Below are 27,229 nucleotides of genomic sequence, written 5' to 3' on the forward strand. Positions count from 1 at the left end.
ACCTCTTGCGTATTGAATCAGTTAAAAGATATAAACATCATATGCAGGTGATAATGGAATATTGCTACACAAATATGGGAAGTTGACGATGGAGCTGAAATCATCCCGTTTGTCATAAAGTTGAGTTGTTACTTTGCCGTTAATATTCATTTTCAATAAAATATCTAAGTATAAAGCAGATGTGGAGGACTCTGTGGTGTCTTTTATTCTGAGTTCAGATATATATTAAATCGACATTTGAATGAAAATGATTATTGTTAAAAGATAAAACGTCGTCGATATATCTAATTGTCGAGTTCAAGGACACGGCAGGATATTTTTACTTTTCATGTAGAAGCTTTTGAATAAACTCTGCTTCATAAGAATATAAAAAGTCAGCTAACAAAGGAGCACAATTTGTGCCCATGGGAATTCCAACAGACTAAATCCTGTTATTCATTTCAAATAACCAAACCCTCATGATTTCTTGAAATTAGTAAAGATTTCAAGTATGCGACAAATGTTCAACATGTTCCCCTAGACAATTTTTATGCTGTGCTCTGCATCTTCAGGTTTGATGTTTTGCTTTCGTGATTAAAGACATGTACCTTTGATGAAGACCACCAGACATTAGCTACAATCGGTACAAAACCTGTATTTCTATGATTATTTTTACAATGGAAGAATTTTTGGTCGAGATAATTGCACTTTTATCGTTTAGATTATTTGCATTGTGATAAATTTTTCAGTTTACTAGTAATTGATGTGCAAAGTAGGTAAAAATTTCTTTAATATATGTATTTGTTTTTTAAAAGTATAATACTCATCATTCCTATAATTTATCGTTTTATGTGCATTAGTTGACACCCAATTCTACATGATGTCCACACTGTGGTGTCAGCTCATCATCGCTTTGGTAAGTCCAGGGTAGAATAAATATCCTTTAGTCTGGTTGAAATGAGATTAACAAGATCTCTTTATTACAGTACTTTATTTCTTACTAAATTTAGCATTTTCTTTAATATGTTAGAAATATTGATATACATACACGAGTACAATGTAGATTTCCGGAAACTTGTAAAATATATCACAATGCATGAAAACTATGGTTTCCATGGTGCGTAAACTATGCGGAAACTAAAGAAAACACGCAAGGTTTTAGTTTGGAAACTTCAAGTTTACAAGGGTTTACGGAGTGCGTAAACCTAGGCCATCCCCAATTCCAGGTGGTTAATGCAATTCATGTGGGCATGTTGTTCTGTTAAGTGCCGTTTTATACATTACAAGCAATATCAGTATTTGAATAGCTCTTTATGTACACATTACTTTTGTACCTGATCTTATTTTGTGACCTCTTCCATCACTTCAGGAACAAATATGTCCCCATTTCAAAATGTATAGTTCACGTAATGTCATCAGCCTTCCATCACAAACACATAAATATCATTCATACGGTCATACCTGCACACAGAAAGTTCATGAAGTATATTTTTTTATTATTATTAAGTTAATCAAAAGATATGTTTGGGTTCACTGAAAGATTTAAAGAATTTTAAGACTTCAAATATAGGATATTCCTTCAAGGAGTAAATTAAAACAGTGATCAATCTCATGATTTCTGTAAGAATAAGGACCCCTGGATACCAGAGGCTGGAACAGGTGCCTTGGAGAAGTAAGCATCCCCTGTCAACCAGTCATCACACTCACCATGAGCCCTATATTTGGATCTGGTAAACAGATTAAGATTAGTCAAAATCTGTGTGAAAAGAATGGCCTAACAATTGGTATGAAACATGTCACACAGCACTTGACCCAATGACAAGGTGTATTGGTAAATTAGTTTGTTATAACAACCATAGAATTTGTGAAATGCTGACTTTAAACGAGACTGTTGAAACCCCTGTAACATCAACTTATTTGTTGGATATCTGTTGTCATTAATACACTCACTCAGTGAAGGTTAACATGTCAAGGTTGTTTGATTTTTTTATTTATTTCTGTATCTATAGCATACACAAGAATTCATGAGATTAAAACTTGGACATTAGGTTGAGATGTCTGTTTAAATAATACATTGGAATTTTTACTACAAGTACAATGATTCATAACAACATGTCCCAAATACACACTTCTGAAATTAATTTCTTTCTGTGACTTCCTGCCATTAAACACTCTCTGCTTGTATAACACAATGAATGAGGTGGAAATACAAGCATGCACATAACAAACAACACTCAGACACACGTACTCCTTACATACTATAAAATTAAAACATCCAATGCATATTGCACATCGTCATCAACATCCTCCAGAAAACACACTTACTTTCCAATAAAACGCTCTTGCATTGTAACCACTTTTAACAATCCAATCATAAATGTGCACAGTTTACAACTGACATTGGAGCTGAGATTTGCAATGGTCACTGCGATTTGTTCAGTAATGGGAGTTTGCTGTCTGTACGGAGAGTCCCAGGAAGATCTGCAGACCAACCACACTCACTGTTGTTGTAAACAGAGCCTTAGCCAATAGGAGGGTCCATGATCCCAGACCAACCGCATGTATCAAAATTCTGGAAAAGGATTCCATTAAGAAAAATTAACAGAAAATCATATCAAACAGATGAATTAATTTTGAAAAAGTTTGCAAGTCTCTTCTTTCAAAGCCACAACCAAAGAAATAAATTGGTGACTGCTTCAAACCATTCCTTGTCATATGCAGGTAACTCAAGAACACTCTAAGGGACCTCAATAAAGCTGTGAAAATTTTAAGGGTCCAGATAATGGGCACTTCAATCAATCACTTGGGCGTTTCATACAAACCAGATATATTTTGTTATATCAGGTAAGGATGGTGAAATTATAATTTCATTTTCCCCAAGATATATAATTCATCTTAACTTAAAACTTTATTTCCTCTGATATACATATATTAAAGAAAGTAAATATTTTTGTGTTTATTTATTCTATATTTGTTGCAGCAATAAATAAGCCTTAAAGACTAAATGATAATTGCAGTAGATCAATTAAAAGACCAATTAATCCATGGTTAGGATAGTGGCCGTTGAATGTAGTTATTTCAAAGGCCCATCAGAAATTGGCAAAAGTACTTTTAAGTTTGCATCGGTCAAATAATACAAAAGATACAGTTGGACCCAATACTTGCTTGACAAATTTAAATAAATTCTTAAAGAATTCAACCATGAAAACGAAAATAAAGGTTCTAAATGGTTTCCAATTATATCAATCGATTGATTTAGGTTCTCAATGACAAGGCTCGATAAAGTTATGAAGTTAACCAGGGAGTATTGCATATGATTTAGCCATGAAGGGAAAAGAATGCAAGACAATGCAGCACCATGTTCAAAATGAAAAAGTTTGAAGGGGCATTCCTTCATAAAAAAGGGAAATTGTTTATTTGTTTTAAAAGGGTTTATTTGTTCCTATGAACTTCCACTTGGTTCTGTAAAGATTTTAAATTAACAGGACCAAATGTCCTGTAAATATTTGGAGACCTTTAGAGTGACTGCCGTTGCAAATTTGGCCATGTCAAGCTATCAAAATGTGTTTTTATAATGATGGCCATCCACAGGTATGGTTCATGCAGGTTGGCAGTGACAAACGGCTGGTGGAGACAATAAGGAATCGGAGGCATCAAGAGTAAATTTCTAAGGATTATATGTAATGGAACTTTTAACTTTACTTGGAGAAATGAAGAGTTTTGAGATCACAGGAGTAAATTTGCTTACCTGTATTTATATAAGGAAAGAAATGTACACCAGGATATTACTTCCTGAGATCAAAAACTTTTTAGAGATAAAAATTTGAGCCATCAAGAGTCACCTGCATTATTGATTTTACATATGGTCGCCATTTCAGACTACATACTCAACAATCAGTGGTCTGTAACAGCTTAAAGCCAGCAAGGTCATAACAACTGGTATGAAAGACTTCTGAAGATCATGTCTGCTACGTAACCATACAAGCATGGCTGTTGTAATGTGATGCACCTACAAATTTACAAGAAATCAATAGTAAAACTTAGGAGAGTATCAAACTAAAACAGCTTTTCTCTATAAAATTTATCACTTTTCAGACACTAATTCAAAATTTCACAGGGCTAGACAAATTTCTCTACATAAAAATCAAGATAAACATACACAAGCTAACTTAAAGCTCTACCTTTTTGAACAGTCAGATAACAGAATTTTTATACACTTCTGAGTAGATATAAACCAACAAGTTTTTTTTCCCCTTCAAATTCCTCTTAAAGTAATTCCACCCTCCTGTGATGTCATCAGATTTTGCAAAATCAATGATTTATTTAGATTTATGCATGATAGGAACATAAATTTTGTTGGAGTCTTTTCCTATAGTTATTGTAAAAAATCTTGTTAAAAATAAAATATTTCAAAAGTCTAAGTTATAGATGAATAATCAATTATACGTTTCAAAATATTGAATCCAAGGGCAATAACTCTGTTTCTATTGATTTCTTTATCAAGTCTATTATGCAATGATTTCCTTTATTTTTTACATACGTTTTGTATATTTTTGTAAAGATACAGTTTCATGAAATTGTTATGAATACTACTATATCATCATAACCAGTTTTTATGAGATTTTGATAACGCTGTTTAATGAAAATTGCAATTTTCTGACGGTGATATATGATTCTGATTATGTACGTCTCACATCTTAAAAAGTGTGATGACCTATGTATTTTATTTGATAATTTGTTAGTTTTAACTCTAATGAATGGAAATAAATACACAATTTAAACTTGTATCAGATAAAACTGCGAGTATGGAGTTACCTTAAAGTAATTCCACCCTCCTGTGATGTCATCAGATTTTGCAAAATCAATTATTTATTTAGATTTATGTATGATAAGAACATAAATTTTGTTGGAGTCTTTTCCTATAGTTATTGTAAAAAATCTTGTTAAAAATAAAATATTTCAAAAGTCTAAGTTATAGATGAATAATCAATGATGCGTTTCAAAATATTGAATCCAAGGGCAATAACTCAGTTTCTATTGATTTCTTTATCAAGTCTCTTATGCGATGATTTCCTGTATTTTTTACAGACATTTTTTATATTTTTGTGAAGATACAGTTTTATGAAATTGTTATGAATGCTATTATATCGTCATAACCAGTTTTTTTTTTATAATTTTAATAACGCTGTTTAAGGAAAATTGCAATTTTCTAACGGTGATATAGGATTCTGTTTCTGTACGTCTCACATCTTTAAAAGTGTGATGACCTATGTATTTTATTTGATAATTTGTTAGTTTTAACTCTAATGAATGGAAATAAATACACATTTTAAACTTGTGTCAGATAAAACAGCGAGTATGGAGTTACCTTAAAGGGAAATAGTTGAGATCAGTTATAAGATAAAATTTTACCAGTACAAATGCCAAGAGAGGTAACTCATACAACTTCCTCTGTTAAATCAACTTACCAAATTGATGTTGGATTCAAAGCACATTTGGATGTATTTCCAATCAAATTCAACACCTCTGGCTCCAACCCAAAGTGGAATCAACCTAAAATAACATTAAAGAAGTAGGTACAGTTTCTACAGTCATCTGGCCCAAAATATTGATGATTTCACATGGAGCTCAAATTCTGGCATTCAATTAAGGAATAGTTTAGCAAACCCAAAATTCACTCAGTTTGATCAGCAAAATGATTTGTGTCATATGACGAGAGCTTGAAGTTGGCATAAAATTGCAAAAATGCCATTTTCAATGAAAAATATCCACAAATTCAGGTGGTTTTCCTTTTAGAAAACATACAGCGCATGCGTCGAGCAAATTCATATTGAAGCATGTTTTTCATCTCAAAATAATACACAATATATATCATTTTCATTTTGCTCAACAAATGCGCACATCTTTTCCTGAGCAATAATTTGTATGACATTTGAAAGTTTTCAGGCTTATTTTGAGAAAAAGGCGGGAAATGTCTTATTCATGATGTCATAATGCTATCCATTTAGGACTATCATTCTGATTTTGTTGACATAGTATACCTGGCATTTATTTTACTTTCTTAAAACGCTGATTAAGGTTAATTCCAGACACATTTTATAGAGAGAAATTTTTTGGGCCTTTTTATATATACAACTGTACCTTGTTCTTTAAATAGCTCATACCCAAGGAAGGCTAAAACTTATTTCAAGTATAGTAGTCATTCAGGTCAGAATGAAGTCAATACAAGGTAAAAAAAAACAAAAAAACAAGAGGCCCATGGGCCACATCGCTCACCTGAGTCACCTTGGTCCATATCAGAAGACTTTCTATATATATTTGCATGTAAAACCGTAGTCCTTATTATGGCCCCAACCTACCCCTGGAGGCCATAGTTTTTGCAAACTTGAATCTAAACTATGTCAGAAAGCTTTCATGTAAATGTGAACTTCTTTGGCCCAATGGTTCACGAGAAGAAGATATTTGAAGATTTTTCCTATATATTTGTATGTAAAACTTTGATCCCCCCTTGTGGCCCCATCCTACCCCCAGGGGCCATGATTTGAACAAACTTGAATCTGCACTATATCAGAAAGCTTTCATGTAAATATCAGCTTTTCTGGCTCAGTGGTTCTTGAGAAGAAGATTTTTTTAAAAAAAATTCCTATATATTTGTATGTAAAACTTTGATCCCCTATTGTGGGCCCATCCTACAACAGGGAGCCATGATTTGAACAAACTTAACTCTGCTCTATGTTAGGAAGCTGTTCATGTGAATATCAGCTTTTCTGGCTCAGTGGTTTTTGAGAAGAAGATTCTTAAAGAATGTCTCTGTATATTTGTATGTAAAACTTTGATCCCCCTTGTGGCCCCATCCAACCCCCAGGGGCCATGATTTGAACAAACTTGAATCTGCACTATGTCAGAAAGCTTTCATGTAAATATCAGCTTTTCTGGCTCAGTGGTTCTTGAGAAGAAGATTTTTAAAGATTTTTCCTATATATTTGTATGTAAAACTTTGATCCCCTATTGTGGCCCCATCTGACCCCCAGGGGCCATGATTTTTACAATTTAGAATCTGCACTATATCAGGAAGCTTTCATATAAATCTCAGCTTTTCTGGCTCAGTGGTTCTTGAGAAGAAGATTTTTAAAGATTTTTCCTATATATTTGTATGTAAAACTTTGATCCCCTATTGTGGCCCCATCCGACCCCCGGGGGCCATGATTTTAACAATTTAGAATCTGCACTACCTAATAAAGCTTATCTATAAATTTCATCTTTTCTAGCCCAGTGGTTCTTGAGAAGAAGATTTTTTAATGACCCTACCCTATTTTTACCTTTTCTTGATTATCTCCCCTTGGAAGGTGGCCTGGCCCTTTATTTTAACAATTTAGAATTCCCTTTACCTAAGGATGCTTTGTGCCAACTTTGGTTGAAATTGGCCCAGTGGTTTTTGAGAAGAAGTTAAAAATGTTAAAAGTTTACAGACGGACGGACGCCGGAATACGGGTGATCAGAAAAGCTCACTTGAGCTTTTAGCTCAGGTGAGCTAAAAAAAAACAAAAAACAACAAACATCTGAATACTTCAAAATTTATAAAAGTTTTATTAATAATAATCCTAATGTTTCATCATTCATAATAGTGACCTTTCAACTTCGAATAAAAACTGCACATATATATACACTGTATCTCAAAAAGAAACAAGTGATAAAGAATAAATGTCCTGTTTGTTTGTATTATGAGAGTATACTAAAATATTGAAGTATAGCATATATACAAATTGCCCCCATGTTACCATCATACCCCAATAATAAAAACAAACTGGACATTTAATTTTTAAATACTAGTACACTTAGACTTTGATGTTTTGACTTAAAACACACACACACACACACCAAATGATTTAATTCATTTATGATAACAAGAGGCCCAAATGCCACATCGCTCACCTGAGTTACCTTGGCCCATATCTGAAGACTTTCCATATATATTTGCATGTAAAACCTTAGTCCGTATTGTGGCCCCAAACTACCCCTGTAGGCCATGATTTTTAAACTTGAATCTGCACTATGTCAGGAATTTTTCATGTAAATCTCAGCTCCTCTGGCCTATTGGTTCTCAAGAGAAAGATTTTTAAAGATTTTTTCTATTTATTCCCAATTTCCCATGTAAAACTTTGATCTTCTATTGTGGCCCCAATCTACCCCCGGGGATCATGATTTGAACAATCTGCACTACGTCAGGAAGCTTTCATGTAAATCTCAGCTCTTCTGGCTCTTTGGTTCTTGAAAAGATGATTTTTAAAGATTTTCCTTATATATTTCTAAGTAAAACTTTGATCCCCTATTGTGGCCCCAATCTACCCCCGGGGGCCATGATTTGAACAATCTTGAATCTGCACTATGTTAGGAAGCTTTCAGGTAAATATCAGCTCTTCTGGCTCTTTGGTTCTTGAGAAGATGATTTTTAAAGATTTTCCTTATATATTTCTATGTAAACCTTTGATCCCCTAATGTGGCCCCAACCTACCCCTGGGGGCCATGATTTGAACAAACTTGAATCTGCACTATGTCAGGAAGCTTTCATGAAAATTTCAGCTCCTCTGGCCCACTGGTTCTTGAGAAGAAGATTTTTAAATGACCCCACCCTATTTTTGCATATTTGTGAATATCTCCCCTTTGAAGGGGGCATGGCCCTTCATTTGAACAAACTTGAAAGCCCTTTACCCAAGGATGCTTTTGACCAAGTTTCGTTATAATTGGCCCAGTGGTTCTTGAGAAGAATTTGAAAATGTGAAAAGTTTACGCTGACAGACAAATTTTGATCAGAAAAGCTCACTTGAGTATAACATAGAGACTATAAACATACTTTGACAATATGACTATACCATTAAAATTTGTCATGACTTACCTCGTCATCAGTAGCTCCGCAGTGGCCCATCCTAGCCCTGCCACCATAAATTTCAGCTGGCCCTTTCCTGCTATTTTTGACATCACCAAGTGAATTCCCACCAAATCTGCCAAGTCCACAGTGCACTTTAAAAATTCCTGTCAAAATGAAGTAATTAGGATTAATTTCACATATGAAGGTGGTGGTAAATCCAATAAGAACATTTGATAATTTTCTTCAGTACCTGTTTTAGTTATCATTGTTTTTCATTAAACATATGGTAGCAGGGGTCGAAATTAGTGAAATACTCGCAAAATATGAATGAATTTGTAAAATTGTGAGTGAAAATAGTGGACATTCAAAAATCTTAGCAAGTGATGTTTTACAAACTATGATTGTCTCACATCCTTTTTTTTTTTTTTGTGATGTGCAATTTCTTTTCTTAAACTTGCACTCAGAATCAAACAAACACTTACATAAATGACCAATTTCAACAACGTTTTCTTTACATTTTTTCTTATATAATTTTCTAGGAATCCAGAATCAACTAAATGCTTTAAAGTTCAGACATTACATTATGATCAAATAAACATGCACCACGTGCTCCGTTCACTTGTAGGGACGATTAAATTGAATTCCAAGTATGAAAATCATTAAACTTAAAATTTTGGTAAAGGACTACTCCCTCCTTCTAAATATTCATTTAGTTTCAAAAGAAAAATAGCATTAAAGAAGATATTATTTAAATGTTTTACACATGAACTCTATATACAAAGTTTGGAATGGACAGTAGCATCATTTGTTATCGTTTACAGATCATCGTCAAACAACATCTCATCCTTCACAATAATTGTTTATCATTCCAACATGTCCTATCTATGTCAATTTGTTGTCATAATGACGGGTCTTTGTGATGACTCGAACTTGTACTGCTGACCGCATGGACAATTTTAAAAAATAGTTGTTAATCTGATGCCAAGTAGTGAATTATTACATTTAATTATATCATAATTATGCATTAGAGCAAAAATGATTCACCGAAATATCGATACTGATCAATACAAACGAAATATCGATACTGATCAATACAAACGAAATATCGATACTGATCAATACAAATGCTTGATTCAATGTTTGATTCATTTAATACAAACAGGTTCAGTAAAATACATCAGGCTCCGTCTGTACTTATTATTTCTATCTGCATGAGGGATAAAATAGAGTCGAATAAGGGATAAAATAGCGTCAAATAAAGTTCAGAATGTTGTTTGCCTTGAAGTTGACAAAAATTAATAATGAACTTTATCAGTTTAAACTACAGAGCCAACAGGTATCTTGCTGTTTGGAAACATTTTGCTTTTAAAATAAAGATTTTGATTCTTGATAATTAATTTTTTCTCCAAGGTTATTATTGGTTTCTTCTGTAAATTGTATCGTATTGAAAATATTGAACCGTGGCATAAGTATTGCAATATGTATCATATCGTGAAGGGGGTGTATTGTTTCAGTCCTATTATGCATGGGGTTGGTATTTAGAGTTATTAACAGGTATGTCAATGTTTGCAAATGTGTTTGAGAATAAATTAAACAGAAGAACATATCAGCTTATGCCCATTTTGAATAGGGGTGCAGAAAAAATCTCAAAGATCCGATTAAAAAGGGACCCATGAAATTTTCATAGAACTCGTCAAATTTTCATGGGACTCAAGCTGCTCATAAACTATGAGTCCTGGGACTTGCTTAGAAAAATCCCTAGTGACAACCCTGATGTGGTATGAAACTGGAAGGTGTTGAATCTAGACCTGCAGTAAACAGGTAATGGATAATGATTAGAGGTGTGAGGGTCAAAGACCCAACAACACACCAAATGACCTGTCCAAACAATTTCTGTTGACCCACTAGGCTTAGTAATGAAATCATTGATTTAAATAAAATACAAGTATGAAGAAAGAGCACTGATTCATTCTTTCTATCTTAACTTGTAGGTTTTCATTTTAGCCTGTGGTAGAAAATGTTTATTTCGACCCCTGGGTAGCACAAATTAGTCTGAAATAATTTAGAACAATATCTCAACATCAGCTATAAACTTACTCCTAGAACATCAACTCCTCCTGTTGAAAATTCCGTTGATGGGAAAAATGTCGCCAATACCAGCATTTTACAGAGCTGTGTAAAAAGGTATGCTGCTCCTGCCTGTACACATTTCCAAAATGCACTATATTCAGCCCTGTCAAAAGACGAGAATTTCATCTTGCAATACACTTTGACACAAATGTACAAGTGTAATGAATGTCATACCTCTAGCCCATCTATCAAGAATTTTGATGGATGCTGTAATATATCGTTCAAATAAACATACAGTATGTCAATTTTCAAAATGACTGCTGCTGCAAAAAAAATTTGAAGATGAATTTTAAAAAATCTTATATTCCATTTACACTGACACCTATCCAGAAGATTATTTATGTAAATAATGCACTTTGGTTTACATTTTTTCTGCTACATGTATTCATACTTGTTTTTTTTTTGAATTTCTGCAAACAAATTACCATTGTTGGGGTTAGAATAAGACCTCAAACCTTAAAATTTTCACCTACAGTAGTTGTTTGATGATAATGTGTCTATAATACAGGATATTTTTTTCTCCAACTAGAGTATTTTGAAGCAATTTTTTATTTCGGGAACATTATTTTGAACAATTTCCCAGCATGATCAGATAGATAGAGTGTTCAATGATGAACTCAATGCATTGGTAATGTCCAAAACAGCCTGTTCAGTAGAGAAAAACAGGGATTTTTTTTTTTCATTTTGGGCATCAGTTAACACACAGTTTTTATGCCTTTTCAAATCAATATGTCTAATAATGTCTGTTAAACCTTCATAGGAAATTGTGAAGTCACAATCGCATATTTGCATATGTTGCAAAATGCGGACCCTGTCCCTTTTTTGGACCTTTGTGTTACACTGTTGAACTTCTTTCAAAGCTGATTTATAAATCAAAGTGAAGAGTTTTGTGGAAAATTGAAAAGAGATAAAACAAACCGGAAGCGGAACAATAGGACTCAAATTCGGAAGGTGGAAAAAACTTACAAAACTCAGAAGAACTCTGAAATCATGAATGGTTTGCAAATATATGTACAGTGGAGCCTCGGTAATCCGGACGCCATTAATCCAGACGCTTCACCTTCCAGACGATTTTTCTAGGGAACGAAATTTTTATACATTATTTTGCATCATTAATCCGGAAATTCGCGTTCCGGATCCGGACGGTCACCTTTTACTACAAAACGTTATAAAGCATTGAAAATTGTACCGTTAATCCGGACGGTAATTTTGTTTAGGGAAGGTCTGTGTCGGACAATTCTAGCAAGGCATAAATTATAAAGAAAACAAGCCAAACTGTCTAATTGAAGCGATTACCTGTACCCTGTCAACACCTCCCTCCAATTAGGTGGTGTGTGCTTATAAGTCCGTTAGATAGCACGCGCCGATCGAGACATTGTATTGCCAATTTTCGCACATAAGATCTTTATTGCGTGTAGTGTTGAATTTTGTAAATAAATCTGTAACATATTATTTTTATAGTCTTGATCAATACCCTAATAGTATTACTAAATTAAACATCATGCCGTAATGATAATTTTTTTAACTGCTACACATATCAGTTGTACTGATTCGTAAATTGATATCGGCTTATTCAAATCTAAAGAATGTAGATTATACTTCTAGATTCTGGATTTTATACTGTTGATTGGCGTGAAATATACATGGATGTTCATGCACATGTATATGTAGTATAAGTTTTTAACGTTTAGAATGTCACGAGAATGTACCTGTGTACGATTTATTCTTGTTACGATGTTGTAGAGCTTTATTGCTTTCGAATTTTTAAACTCTGAGTAGAAGTGAGAAAATTACCATTTTAAGGAAAATGACAATTAAATTCTGTATGTACCTGTAATGTTAGTTTCACCCGAGTTTTGTTCCGTTATTATCGCATCATGAAAATAATAGGTGCGCGTGACTAGATCAAAGCAGTAGTAGGTCTTGATATTACGAGCTTAAATGATTTTGTTCTCCCGATATTGTCTTGGATAATTATAGAATAAGAAATATGAACTCTGGCAGATTGAATTTTGGTTAAAGAATGTTGTCATCTGACATGATAATCACGAAATCTTATATCAACTTTGGACGGTGAAGATTGTTTTAACAGACCGCCGAACCCGTGAATTGTGACAGATGGAAATTACCGGCCTCTTTCAGAAGTAAATTTGTGATGAAATGTTTGAAGTGTAAATGATTATGTTAGTTACTAATGATTTATTTACTTATAGTTACATAAAGTGCTTCATTATTTGTTTTAGTGCATACGGTACACAGTTTTGTATATTTATATGTAGGGGTCATATGTATGTACAATGTAAACACAGGCAAATACACTGAACACGTACATTAAATTTTAGTGCTTTGAAATACATGTAAATGTTAACATTATCATAATTTATTTACTAATGCAAATGTTTAAATCCAATGATATAATGTGTTTAATTCACTATGCATCAATAAAGTAGGCACGTATTGGTTACTTATGCAAAGGTAGAAAATATGCGATTCAATTATCCGGACGCTTCATTTATCCGGACGATTTTGCTGGGAACCAAAGTATCCGGATTAACAAGGCTCCACTGTATTCCATATTGTCAATGTCGATAATTAACATAGGCAAACAAGGAAAAGAGTTCACTATGGATTAAAAAAAAACCCATTGTACTAGGGCTGAAACGATTTACTGAAATATCGATACTGTTCAATATAAACATTCGCTTCAATGTTCGATTCACTGCCTCGATTTTTGGTTGGATACGTTTATTACAAAGGCGTTCGGTAAAATACATCAGGCTCAGCCTGTAATTATTATTTTTACCTGCACGAGGGACAAAATAGCGTTCAGACTGTTGCTTACCTTGAGTCTGATGAAAAAAATAATGAACTTCATCAGTTTGAACTACAGAGCCAACAGGCATCTTACCGTTTATTGAATCATGGTAATTAAATTTTGCTTCAATGTTATTTTTGGTTTCTTCTGTAAATTGTATTGTATTGAAAGTATTGAATTATGGCATAAGTATTGCAATATGTATCGCACTGTGGCTGTGGAGGAGGTGTATCGTTTCAGCCCTACATTTTACATAAATAAAACTTCTCAAAAATTTGTCCTTCAACAATGTGCTGATTTTTGAAGTAATTTAGACAAATTGGTGCAGTGGAAAACAAGCACTGAAGCGATAGATAAAATATCTAACAGTTTGCAGTGTGTCCAAACTTTCTCGCATTGTTAAGAGGGATCACCAGAAAACATCGATTACGACTAAATATAATAATTCAGTTCCCAATGCAGTATCCCAGAGTAAAATACAAAGGGAGTTACATCACCAGGAATACAGGAGGAGAACTGTAACGAAGAAACTTAGGTTGAATAGAATAGAGACAACATTTCTGTCACAGAAAGTTGCACCTTATTTTATTGTTGATAGACAGGTTGGGAACACTTCCCCTATAGCGAGATCTTTTTGATAATCCCTCTTTAGCGAGAAAGTAAACATTACTATAAACAGGTGTTTTGCTGTCTTAATTGAAAATAATGGCAAATTCCGTGCAATGCTAAATATTAAAAGTGCAGCACACACTAAACATCGCACAATTTGTGTCTATAAAATTGACAAAACAGTAAAAAAATTGCATATCAAAGTTGCTGCGTAAGAGGGAAGCAGTCTGAAGTCCAATACACATCGTGTGTGTTTTTGTTTTGATTAATATATTTGCAGAAGTATCAGACATTTTAGCACTTTTTCTTCTTTTCACGTGAAGCATGAACAGATGTACTCCATGGGTGTTTTTCTCGGTTGTATGGGGTATATTTACTCTTGCTAGAGAGGGATAATTGTGTTTTCGTGAGAATATCTTGCTGTGGGGGAAGTGTTCCCAACCTGATAGATACTGGAAAAAAATGTTATTATCAGTGATAAAATGACAACAGTGATTAAACCTGATGTTAGATTTGCTATAAAGGCAAATCTAATTTACACATATTTGTAATTATTTGTTTGTAAATTATTTTATATTTACTTGTGTTTATGCGACGTCACACGTCTTTACGCGATGTCGAACGTGCATGTCTATTGTGACGTAAAATAACAAATCACAAAAACAACAATTTGATTTACTAGTTACCAGTAGTAAACAGTTGTAGTTGGCAGTTTAATAAGTTAGAGACACTATATTTTGGTAAGCATACTTTTATTATTTGATAATTTACAGATCAATTAATACACATAATCATTAAGCGTATACATAACGCACTTACCATTATTTCAGTAATTTAGCAGTTCATATTTAGATATTTATGATTGTTTGTATTCTTACGTAATATTGTACTTGGTTTAAAAAGTTTTACTCGAATGATTTGTAATCATATTGTATTGATATTGTATTGTTTGTTTATTTCTCTTACAGAGAGTCATTTCATTACTACAGATAATAAAGACATGTAAATATGGAACGTATATCTCTTCATTCTAACATCGGACGAGCCGACGACAACACCTGATGGAAATTAAAGTGTGGAGAAGAGCAAATTAAAAGTGGAAAGGGTATTGGAATATGTTTGACACTAACTCAATCTTGAACAGCTGTTGAACATTGAAGTTCACAACAAAAAATAACGTGTGGTCAAAAATATTAATTTCGATCTCTGCTACTACTAATTGCAAAATGCAATTTGTAAACAATCGTCTCCTTTTTTAACATAAGTAATCGTCATCTGATTTTGAGAAAATTCGGAAAGTATGTCCAGTCGCACCGGCCCGGTGTTTTAAGAAACCTATATCATATACAATAGCACTTATTTCACGTTGAAAATATATGTTTTTATTTACATATTAAATACTTACAGTCCAGAACATTTGTAAACGATAGCATACGGCACGTACGCTAAGGCAACACAATTTCCGAAGTGAAAAAGCGTCATCTTTCGTTGCAAAAATCTCTCGTGTTGTTCAACCGGAAGTAATAGTTATACAGCAGAAAATAAAATCCCAATGATAATGGTCAGGAAAAAAATAGCCATAAACAACCAAATCACTCGCTTATATATTCAGTCAAAAAATAATAAATAGAGTTAAATAAAAGTCTTGATACTTTTTCTCTCTAAGTTTGCTGCGGAACTGTCATCCTTAGCAACCCGACAGCTTGTTATGGTAGTGACTCGGAACAAGAGGAGTCTGTTCACATTGAAGAAGTAGCGTGTGGAGTCAGCTTTTAATCACTCCGTGTTATCGTTTAATCTACCGTTATGTCGTTACATTTCAGCGCAAACCAGGTAAGCAGAGTAACTGAAATCTTAGAACTACATTATAGTAAGGAAGTTGTGACGCGAGCATCTGCAACAAACTAAGCCCAATTCAGCATACATTATTGTAGTTTGAATAGATGGGTTCAACTGCACATTATTATACTGACAATGATATGGCATTTTTAAAAAAATTATAATAATAAGAATTAAGAATTCTGAATATGATTTAATTTTGAGAATTGCCATACATAGACTCTTCACAGAAAACCCAACTGTTGATTTATATTGCAAGTTGACATATTTTGACAGTTTTATCACTACACTAGCTACTAAGCTAGCACTTTTGTGATAAGTCTTTGTTGTCTAAGCACCATACATTTCATTGGTATATATATGTTCCTATAGATTCAAATTTTGAATTTTACATGTATCATTTCTTAATCCACAAACTGATATGTACTATAGCTGCTCAAACTGGGTCTGTTTTTCATTTTAGTATGATCAAGCCTTTGATCCCAAGATTCTGCAAAATTGGGAGGTTCCCTCAGAGTTCCGACAGGTAAGAGGCAATACCGAATATGTTATTAATTAACATACATTTATTTTCCAGAATCGAAATGGTTTTTAAAATCAACAGCTAGATAAATATATATTGTCATAAATAGTAAGAATTGTTAAATTTCTGACATTTTCAGAGACCAAGAGCCTTTGATGGATTTACTCAAATTGTGGCTAGCAACAGAGGACATCTTCTACCAGGAGTAAAAAGGTCAAGGCAATCTCCTTGGGGAAACTTTGTTGGAACATGGGACATGCCACTGCACATTCCCGGTACTAATTTTTATTTGTTTATTTTAAAAAGGATTGGGGGCCATTTACACATTTTATAGCTTCAATATCATATTAAATGAATTAAACACCCAGAGAAGTTTTGTCCACAATATTAGGGTCATCTTTAGATGTTTTCAAACTTATGATATTAGATTGTAATTATTGACCATGTTATTTCCTTAATTTATAGGAAATAAGATGTTGAACAACACTGCCAGAACTTTTCATGCACAAGTGAGATTAGAGAGATGCAAAACAGATGGGGACATCATTATAAGTGGGAAACTAAAGAGGCCTCATGTGAGTCTAAATTACCCAGCATTTAATATTTACACATTTGCATTCAGAAGCATATTATAAGAGTGCATAATATTAAAATGACTGCACAAATTCGGTTACATTGACTGTATAAATTTTTCAAATTTGACAGGTACCTGACCCATTGCCAGTGAAAGCTGACAGAGAAGCAGACAGAAATCTTGAGGGTATGCCTCCCAGACCTCTGGACCCTATTCCTTCTTCCTCACCTCTTGCTGCAATAGATCCTATGCCTGCTACTTCCAATGCAGCAGTAAATGGTTCAAGGTCAGGGGCCAAAAACCCTGAACCTATCACAAGAGCCAGTCCCAAACTCGCCCCAATCAAGACACCAATAGATTGGCCCAGACCAGCCTCTAGGGTGAAATCGGCAAGTCCAAAAATTGCATCTCCGGAACCTGAGCTACACCGATTGTCTGCAGCTAAGTCCCCTGTTAATTGGCCATCACCCAAGTTTGTAGAACCAGAAAAATTAGCAGCATAGGCCAATGAAAATCCAATTGAAAATCCAATTAGATTGAAAATAATTTTATTGGAAGAATGGAGCTATAATGCTTCCATACAGTTTGGATTGTCTAGTGTGTAGACAAATTGAGATTTCTAAGTAAATATAATGTAAATTTGATTTTTGAATCTGAATGAAACATTCAAAAGGCATTTACGGTAATTAATATACCTTTCATGATTTTTCTGCACAAATGTTTGATACCAAGTATTGCTTTATCTATAGTACTGGTAATTTATTTAACACTGAAGCTGTGTGATCTAGGCATATACAAGTGTGAGCCTGTCATGTACAGATATGTATATACATTTCTCTTTGGTTTTATGGGGCAGTAGAATGACCAACTGTAAATATTTATATCATTGGTTATACGAGATGGTTATTGTTGTAATTTGCTATTTATGGGGAAATTGATATCAAGTCCTATTAAGCCATATTCTTACCAGTTCAAGATTTATTAACTTAACTTATTTATGGCAAAGTCCCCACTGAGGGTCAACACTTTAAAATATTGGAGGGATTTCTTTTTAATTCATGTTATTAACGGTACACATATTGTTTTGTTACTGAAAATTTATTTATTTCTTTGTTGAATAAAATGTTACACATTTTTTTTTGTCTCTATATGTACATGTTCATCTTTGATGTTTACACTTAAAGAAGCATATAGTGCTACATATTGTAGGCGTATTATGTAAGTGTATTGAAAGCACTCGATATTTTAATATATGATGTTTGTTATCAAGTATGAGAGTACTGCATGTACTGCCTATTGTCTTTTTTGTCAATCATGTTATAAATCACTGAATTTTAAGACATTGAAATAAAAAATAGTTTTAAAATATGTATTATTTATTCTAATAGAGTACCACTTCCTATATAATCTGGACATTTTTATTATTGAGAAATGCATGATATTTTAAAAGTAATGCATGCTTTGCAAGACTTGTAAGGTCATATAAAATGGTGTAGCCCACTAAAGTTATCCCAATTCTTGAGGATTTTACATATACTATAATACCAGTATTTGTGTAAAAATAAAGCCCTTCTCTTACAGATTCCATACCCTATATTTCACTGTGCACAAAAATGGTACAAATTCCAGTGATATGTCCTAATCTTTTAAACATAAAGGCAGCAATTCCACAGAATGCATGTAGGTCCATTTTTAAATATTTGCATGCCAACAAGATTTTACTTTGAACAAGTGGCCCATATGGGACACATCGCTCACCTCAGCAGCAGTTCCTTGCAATAAACAAGCTCGAGTTAAATGATCATTATACAAGCAGCTTCAGAAAAAAACTTTTCAAAGGTAATGACTATAAATTCATTAATTATCAAATTTCATTATTAAATTTAACTAAAAGTTCATTAATTATCATATGTGGCTTGTTGACGGGTATATGGCCTTCAAGTTAGATGAAATTTGTTAATCAGTCGAGAAGCATTCACAAGCTATTTTAACATCTTCAACCCCTCTTAGATCCACTATAACTTGAAAGAAAATAATTGGATCCTCCCGTCCCTACAACATGCACATCTGCAAATGGCATTGAAGTAATGTAAAACATTTCAAGCCTATCTGATAAGCCATATAGGAGAAGTGTTCACAAGCTATTTTACATCCTCCACCCCTCTCATTTCCACTATAACTTTTAGGAAAATAATTGGATCCTCCCCTTCTAACAATATACACATCTACATATGGCAATGAAGCATTGTACAAAGTTCCAAGTCTATCCGATAAGCCATATAGGAGAAGCATTCATAAGATTTTGTGACAGACGGATGGACAGAAAGTACACAATGTCTCCCCCTGGAAGAAAGGAGACATAAATATAGGAGACAATATATCACTATGTCCACTTTGACCCTTGACTATGTGAACTCAAACTTAATAGGGGTCATCTACTTCTTATGATGTACCAGTGTACCAAGTTTGATGTTTGTCAAGCAAAAGGTCCTTAAGATATTAAGCAGACAATATTTTCCTATATCCAGTGTGGAGTAACCCTTGACCTCAAAATTTATAGGGGTCATCTACCAAGTTTGATGTTGGGTTCTCAAGATATTGAAAGGACAATATGTTCTTATGTACATGTACAGTTTGACCCTTGACCATGTGATCTAAAATCAATAGGGGTCATCTACTTCTTACAATGTACCCAGTTGATGTCCGTCAAGCAAAGGGTTTTCAAAATATTGAGCAGACAGTATCTTCCTATGTCCAGAGTGGATTAACCCTTGACCTTTTGATCAATAGGGGTCCTCTTTTACTCCTAACCAACCCAAATATGAAATATGATGATAAAGTGAATGGTTCTCAAGATATTGAGTGGACAAGTGCATGGCCTACCAAATGACTGACAGGTACAAAGCAATCTGCCCCTCTTCTTTGAAGGACCCCGATATGAAAATATTGAAACGGTTTGCATGCATCCATAGATGCAGATGAGATAAATAATAAAGTGCACCGCCACGGCACATGATACGCCCGTCACATATTGTTAACAGTATAGATTGTACCCATTAAGGTAGTACTCTACATCGTCATAATGGCTGACTTCCTTTAAAAACATGGATGACAAAATCGATATCAGCAATATTTGACTTTTCCTTTCCCATTTAAATACCTAGCCGAGTAGCTCAGTAGGTTAGAATACCGACTGCTGAACTGTAGGTCGCAGGTTCGAGTCCAGCAGGGGTTTTAAATTTTTTTCAGATTACCTTCTACTAAAACTGTATTTTTTGACAAAATAAAGTAAATTTGAAAATTTTCCAATTCAAAATATTTTTATACATATCCTACACTTTTCATCTACATCAAATTTCTCTGGTGTAGCATACCTCCTTAAAACATTTTTTTTTATATCACCTTAATTAAATGTCACAGTGACCTTAAAGTAGGATGCGACACACCTCCTACCTAAGATGCATTAGTTGACCAATTTTGGTGATTCTAGGTCTAATAGTTTTCAAGTTATGAGCCGGACAAGTTTTTGCCATATATGGACATATCTTCTTAATGAAAAGTCACAGTGACCTGGTTTTAATGTGCGACACACCTTCTACCCAAGATGTATCTACAGACAAAGTTTAATGATTCTAGGCCTTGTAGTATTTAAGTTACGGGTCGGACACGAAAAAGCTAACAGACAGACGGACGGACATGAACGCCATACCATAATACGTCCCATCTTAAGACGGGCGTATAAAAACAAAGAACTGATCAATTTAAAGGAAACTAGAGATTGTTTTTATGAAAAACAAATGTCTCCCCAAATTGGAAATGCTCCAAAGAAACCTCCTCCCCTTAATGTACTGAATGGTATGGAGGAGAAAGTATGTAATGGGCAGGAACAGTAGACATTATGAACTCCATTAAGCCATGTTCATGTAGGAGAAGTGTTCATAAACTACTTTACACCCTCCAGATCCGCTATAACTTTAAGGATAACAAGGATCCTCCTAACCTGACAATATGTACATCCACAAATGGCATTGAAGCATTGTACAAATTCTCAAGTCTACTCGTTGAGCCATATTAATAGGAGAATTTTCACAAGAAAGTTATTTTAACATCCTTCACCCCTCTTAGATCCACTAAAACTTTTAGGAAAATAATTGGGTCCCACCGTCCCAACAATATGCACATCTAAAATTAGCAATGAAGCATTGTACTAAGTTTCAAGTCTACCTGATAAGCCACATAGAAGTGTTCACAAGAAAACTATTTTAACATCATCCATCCCTCTTAGATCCACTATTATAATTTTTAGGAAAATAATTGGATCCTCCCATCCCCACAATATGCACATCTACAAATGGCTATGAAGCATTGTATAAAGTTTCAAGTATATTCAAAAAGCCATATAGGAGAAGAGTTCACAAGATTTTGTGAGACAGACGGATGGACAGACAGTACAAAAACAATGTCTTCCACTGGAATAGGGTTGACATCACTCAAAAGTTACAAAATGAAATGCATTTCTTTCTATCATCAGTGTGATGGTTCATTTACATTGCAATTTTAATCACATGAAAGTTTTGATCTTGTTAAAAATTAAACTAGAGATTGCTTTTATGAAAAACAAATGTCTCCCCAAATTGGAAGTGCTCCAAATGAAACCTCCTCCCCTTAATGTACTGCATGGTATGGAGAAAGCATAAGCAGGAACATAGACAATATGAACTCTGATAAGCAGTGTTCACAAACTACTTTACACCCTCCACACCCTCAGATCCACTATAACTTTAAGGATAACAATTGGATCCTCCGGTCCCTACAATAAGCACATCTGCAATGGCATTGAAGTATTGTACAAAACCTTAAGTCTATGGGATAAGCCAATTATAGGAGGATAGGTGTTCACAAGCTATTTTAGCGTCATCCATCCCTCCGAGATCCACTATAACTTTTAAGAAAACAACTGGGTCCTCCTGTCCCGGCAAAATGCACATTTACAAATGTCAATGAGGCATTGTACAAAGTTCTAAATCTATCAGATAAGCCATATAGGAGAATCTTCACAAACTATTTTATATCCTCCACCCCTCTTAGATCCACTATAATGGATCCTCCTGTCCCGACAATATGTACATCTACAAATGGCAATGAAGCATTGTACAAAGTCTATCTGATATGCCATATAGAAGAAGTGTTCACAAGATTTTGTGACAGACAGACGAACGGACACCACAGAAAGTACAAAAACAATACATCTCCCCCAGAAAGAGGGTAGACGTAAATATATACAACTTTACTGTTACTGAGTAAATGTTCAATAAAGTTTTTAATTCCATTAGTGGTACGTCATGGGGCAAATTCTTTACATAGTCATTTATTGACTGCAGGATGATATATCTGGTAAGTAAATTTCAAACCCAGTTCGCCTTGCTGGGTTAACCAAGTATCACCCTGTATCCAGTCAATAAATGCTTATGTCAACTAATAGTATTCTTTTAGATGTGATTTATGACGGTGTTCAAAGTAAACAAAGAAATAAGGAAGGATGAGTTACGATTGATTTTTTTTATTTTACTCAAGATTTGTAAATCTAATATTAAAACAGAAGAGACAAAATGCATCTTTGATATGTATTCATATTAGAAGACATTTGATGGAACTAATTCCTGGACAATAGTTTTCAATTACCAGTACACATTTTTGTCAGTCTGTAAGTAACAATTTCTTTTACAGTGGATCACAACTAAACCAACAAAATACTGTAAGGTGAAAACAAAAATAGTCGTTGCTGTATTGTTAGTGGTGCAAAAGCTGCCAAAATACTTCATTTATTCATAAAATATGAACTGCCATTGAGTAGACACAGCTTTTTGCATTGTACATTCATGACAATGGGTCTCTTTCAGATTTTGTGGTAGAAAACTTTTAAACAAAACAGGCACAAAATCACCTTTTAATACAAATGTATAAATTCAATCTCAAATTCAAAATATAAATCTGTAAGAATCAAATTATGCATCTAACAATCATGAGAAACAATGATTTTCATTCTTACAGTTAATATATAGAGCAATATATTAAAAGAAAATATTTAAATCAAGAGAACCTGTAGTTGGGATTTGGCACCAAAGAGTACACAGAATATAAACAAAATATCATTTTATCACAGTTACAGCATTACCACAGATTGACCCCCTCTCCATCCCCAAATTAAACTCAAAGGCAATTATAAACTAATCAAAATATTTTCGAAAAGTTGTATTTTGCATATGTTAAGCATAGACCAAATAAAGATTGTCTCCCCTTCTTACCTATGGCTAGGTAGTTGAGAAAAATATTTTACATGTAATTTAGGGACAATTAATACAAAATTATGACAGATTTATTTACCAAGTAACATCAGTTAACATGCAGCATATCGAAGTCTAATGGATTACATGATGAATACATCCAACCATCAACATGTTTACAAATACATACTATTACCCCCCACCCCCTAATTCATTGTGTCGTCTAAAATGAATATAATTTATAGGACATGTACTTTAATGCAGTTTCACTCTTTCCCATATTGTAAAAACTTAAAATAAACTTCATGTATCAACACAAAACTCACAAATCAAAGTGGTCCCCCCCCCCCCCCCCCCATTTACCTATAACCCTTGAATGCATAGATATATAACAAAACTTTCCAGTTTGTGTGGTAGTTTTTTTGTTTGCACATACACTCCTGAGTTCTGCACTTTTATGCATTCAAAAGCTTATTAAAGCTAGTGCATGTTTATCATCAATTGCTGAATTGATATGTACCTCTTTATGTTTAAATTAATTGCACGTTCTAAATTCAATGTAAGCTGTATAGGTCTACACATCTTTCAACTGCCTCAACGCATCAATAAATCTAAATTAGTGATCATACAAGTATTTCATGTACATTCATAAATATTTCACTCTGCCTCATTCAGTTAATGAAAAAGAACTAAGTTCAGATGGGCCTAACATGGAAAATTCAATCTAAAAGAATAATCTTGACTATGAATGCTTTGATTTCATCTGAAGTCTTCGTTGTCAGAATCAATTTTAATGTGTCCATTCTGAGGTTCAGAATACATTGGGTCTATATACAGGTTATCTCCTCCTCGTTTGTGTGAGCCACTCTCACTTGGTGGTGCTGAAGATTTGAACCCTGACCCCATCAGCGGTGGCAGTGACCTAGGTTCTCTGTCGGGTGATGCATTCTTCCTCTTCTTTTTCTTTCTCTTTTTAGGTTTCTCATAATTCTCAACTGTATGTGACAGAGGTGGTAAATGTCTTGGTGTTCTGCAAGAAAAATATATAATATGCATTAACTTCCATGAAGATTTTGACATAATTTTGGAGAATGTGTACAAGTTATCTCCCTTTTAACAAAGTTTCCCCATACCATACTGTTAATGCAAAGCTATACCAATGATAGAAAACATCAGAGCTTCAGTTTCAACTTTGGAAATTAATCAAATTGTTCAGCTTTTTCTATTGCAGACTCTCTGTATTAAATAATATCTATGCAACCAAAGGGAAGAAAATTATTTCAATACATAAATGAAAGTAAAATGCATACAAAGTGTCAGGAGCATCCTTGAAGTTGATAGAGTCCTCTGTGTTGTACCCTAGAGCCACCCCTGGTTCATATGGACCAGCCAATTTACTTGGTCGATGCTCCCCTTGTTTATGCTGCTTACGTCTCCTCACATCCTCCAGTTGGTAATTTACAAACTTTAAATTGGTTTCTCCATATCTGTTGACATATTTCCATGGTGTTGTTCCTTCTGGTATGACTTCATTTAGACCAAAACAAGGCACTGAAAACCATAGGAAATCTCATGTACAAGCTAATCTTTTACACTATACATTAGTCTCCAGCTAACATCTTAATTATCACTTCCCGCCTATTCTGTTCCATTTCCAAACTATCAATGAAATTTAAATTCATATTTACAGATGTGGATATAACAACATAACTCACATCACACACACTGTCAGAATTTAACTTGTAAACTTTACATATCTCAGACAATAAATAATCAATACAAGAGTTGTCAGAAGACAACATAGCTCACCAGGAAGCATGACTCTACTTAACCTATCCCTATAGTTCAAAAGGTTAAAGTTTTTGAAAAATAGGACAAAGTCCAAGGTTACTAGGTCAAAAGTTTTGATATCATATCAAATGCCTGGTCATGAGGCATCTAAATATGAAATATCAAATCCCTATCCTCATGGTTCAAAAGATATTGCCAAGGTTAATGTTTTTTGAAAAGTATGTCAAAGTCCAAGGTCAATAGTTCTGGTAACAAAGGAAATGTCTTCTAATGAGGCATTTATATTTGAAACATCAAAGCCCTATCACTCTTGGTTCAAAAGATATTACCAAGGTTTAATTATCTGGTTAAAGTTTTTGAACAGTAGGTCGAGGTTCAATTTAAGGCAAAAGTCATTAGGTCAAATGTCTTCTACCAAAACAAAGGTCTTTTTATGAGGCATCTATATGTGAAATAGCAAAGTCCTATCCCTATCGTTTCAAAGATATGGCCCAGGTTAAAGTTTTTAAAAAGTAGGTAAAAGTCTACCACAACAAAGGTCTCTTCATGAGACATCTTTATGTGAAATATCAAAACCCTATCCCCTTGGTTCAAAAGATAAAGCCCAGGTTAAAGTTTTTTCCTTGAAGTGTGACGCCAACACCAGGGTCATGACAATAGCTTTCCGGACTGTCATCCCGGTGAGCTAATAATCACATTGATATCAATCTTATTACTACCCTAAAAGATTTAGGAAAGGCATATGAACAGAGTCTGGTAAAAGCACAAGAAATCAGATCTCTACGTAATGCTAGTCTGTGACTTCAATTTATATGTATCAAGAGGCTGTTCAATATTGAATCAAGACGATAGGTTGTTCAATATTGTAATCAAAGGAAATTTCTAGTTACAAATACCAAGGTTGTATACTAGTATACAAATCGCTTTCTCAGAAGCTAATCTTCAGCCATTTATTGATATAATAAGGATTTTTATCCAACATCTATATGATGAGAAGAATTTGGAATACCTTGTAACAATACATAATTATATATGTATACATCATATAGAGTACTACACACCATAATGTAGACCTTTCTATACACATGGATATGAAAACAGTTACTTCAAAATTCATGGTTTCCATAGAGCAATAGCAACTTCATCAAACATGTATTAAAAAACTATAAAATCCCATTATCAATAAAGTGACTTCAATTAAAAGTAAACTATGATTGAACTCTTTTCAAATTTGTCCCTCGTTTTTAAAACACCGCAAAGTTTGCACATATGATTTATATCTTCTGTGCTGGATTTGGAGTTTTAAATATATTTACGTTAACCCCAAACTGCATAATCACAGGTAATTTGTACATGCATGCAAACATTTTTTTAAAATTCTCATCAATTTTACTACATCAAAAATGTCTTTATTGGAGAATTAATTATGATTAACTTATTTTATTCGGCTTCCTTCAAGTTGAAATCTCAGATACTATGAAATACAAACTACTACTAGGAAACTAACAAGTCAGAAATATCTGAGGGAGTCTTCATCTGCCTAATTCAAGTATTATGTATAAAATAAAAATATTCCCAAGAAAACTTATCATGTGCCATAGAAGGGCTGACACAGACAAACAGAGTGATTACTAAAAGAATCTGAGCATAATACCCTAAAACTCTGTAACAGTCTTGTCAGGCAATCTAAAGTTATTGTGTGCCATAGAAAGCACAATTGTCTTATTGATATATAAATCATTGTGTGCCATGGAAAGTGCTATTATCTTATTTTTATTTTTTTTTTAAATTCTAGGTCCCATAACTCTGTAAAGACAAA

At 33.8% G+C, this 27,229-nt stretch overlaps 3 protein-coding genes across 3 annotated transcripts in view; 1 reads left to right on the plus strand and 2 right to left on the minus strand.

The window, feature by feature from the left end:
• Positions 1–1,952: 1,952 nt before the first annotated feature.
• LOC125682232 (BOS complex subunit TMEM147-like) lies at positions 1,953–15,931 on the minus strand. The gene is made up of 6 exons (XM_048922709.2): positions 15,805–15,931; positions 10,943–11,078; positions 8,873–9,009; positions 5,448–5,532; positions 3,867–3,988; positions 1,953–2,551 (listed from the first exon to the last, which is right to left on the minus strand). Exons 1-6 carry the CDS (start codon positions 15,879–15,881, stop codon positions 2,416–2,418), a joined length of 693 nt encoding a protein of 230 aa, XP_048778666.1. The 5' UTR covers positions 15,882–15,931; the 3' UTR covers positions 1,953–2,415.
• A 140-nt stretch (positions 15,932–16,071) lies between these two features.
• On the plus strand, positions 16,072–18,701 carry LOC125682231 (protein Flattop homolog). The gene is made up of 5 exons (XM_048922707.2): positions 16,072–16,232; positions 16,702–16,764; positions 16,901–17,036; positions 17,227–17,336; positions 17,467–18,701. The coding sequence occupies exons 1-5, from the start codon at positions 16,206–16,208 to the stop codon at positions 17,836–17,838; spliced, it is 708 nt and encodes a 235-aa protein (XP_048778664.1). The 5' UTR covers positions 16,072–16,205; the 3' UTR covers positions 17,839–18,701.
• A 4,178-nt stretch (positions 18,702–22,879) lies between these two features.
• Positions 22,880–27,229, minus strand: part of LOC125682218 (uncharacterized) — a 72,809-nt gene continuing 68,459 nt past the window's right edge. Inside the window, exons 56-57 of the mRNA XM_048922675.2 lie at positions 24,930–25,170; positions 22,880–24,649 (exon numbers count right to left, since the gene is read on the minus strand). Coding sequence (XP_048778632.2) covers positions 24,379–24,649; positions 24,930–25,170 — 512 coding nt within the window. The 3' untranslated portion in view covers positions 22,880–24,378. The remainder of the gene's footprint in view (positions 24,650–24,929; positions 25,171–27,229) is intronic.

Source organism: Ostrea edulis, chromosome 2 (assembly GCF_947568905.1).
Source record: "Ostrea edulis chromosome 2, xbOstEdul1.1, whole genome shotgun sequence".
NCBI lineage: Eukaryota > Metazoa > Mollusca > Bivalvia > Ostreida > Ostreidae > Ostrea > Ostrea edulis.

Coding starts and splice junctions, on each gene's coding strand:
- LOC125682232 (XM_048922709.2), bottom strand. CDS start 15,881: ATGACGCTTTTTCACTTCGGAAATTGTGTTGCCTTAGCGTACGTGCCG. Junction 5,533..8,872: donor GCGGAGCTACTGATGACGAG/GTAAGTCATGAC, acceptor ATGTTATTTTAG/GTTGATTCCACTTTGGGTTG. Junction 2,552..3,866: donor TACAGACCACTGATTGTTGA/GTATGTAGTCTG, acceptor ATCCTTTTCCAG/AATTTTGATACATGCGGTTG.
- LOC125682231 (XM_048922707.2), top strand. CDS start 16,206: ATGTCGTTACATTTCAGCGCAAACCAG. Junction 16,765..16,900: donor TTCCCTCAGAGTTCCGACAG/GTAAGAGGCAAT, acceptor TGACATTTTCAG/AGACCAAGAGCCTTTGATGG. Junction 17,037..17,226: donor CATGCCACTGCACATTCCCG/GTACTAATTTTT, acceptor CTTAATTTATAG/GAAATAAGATGTTGAACAAC.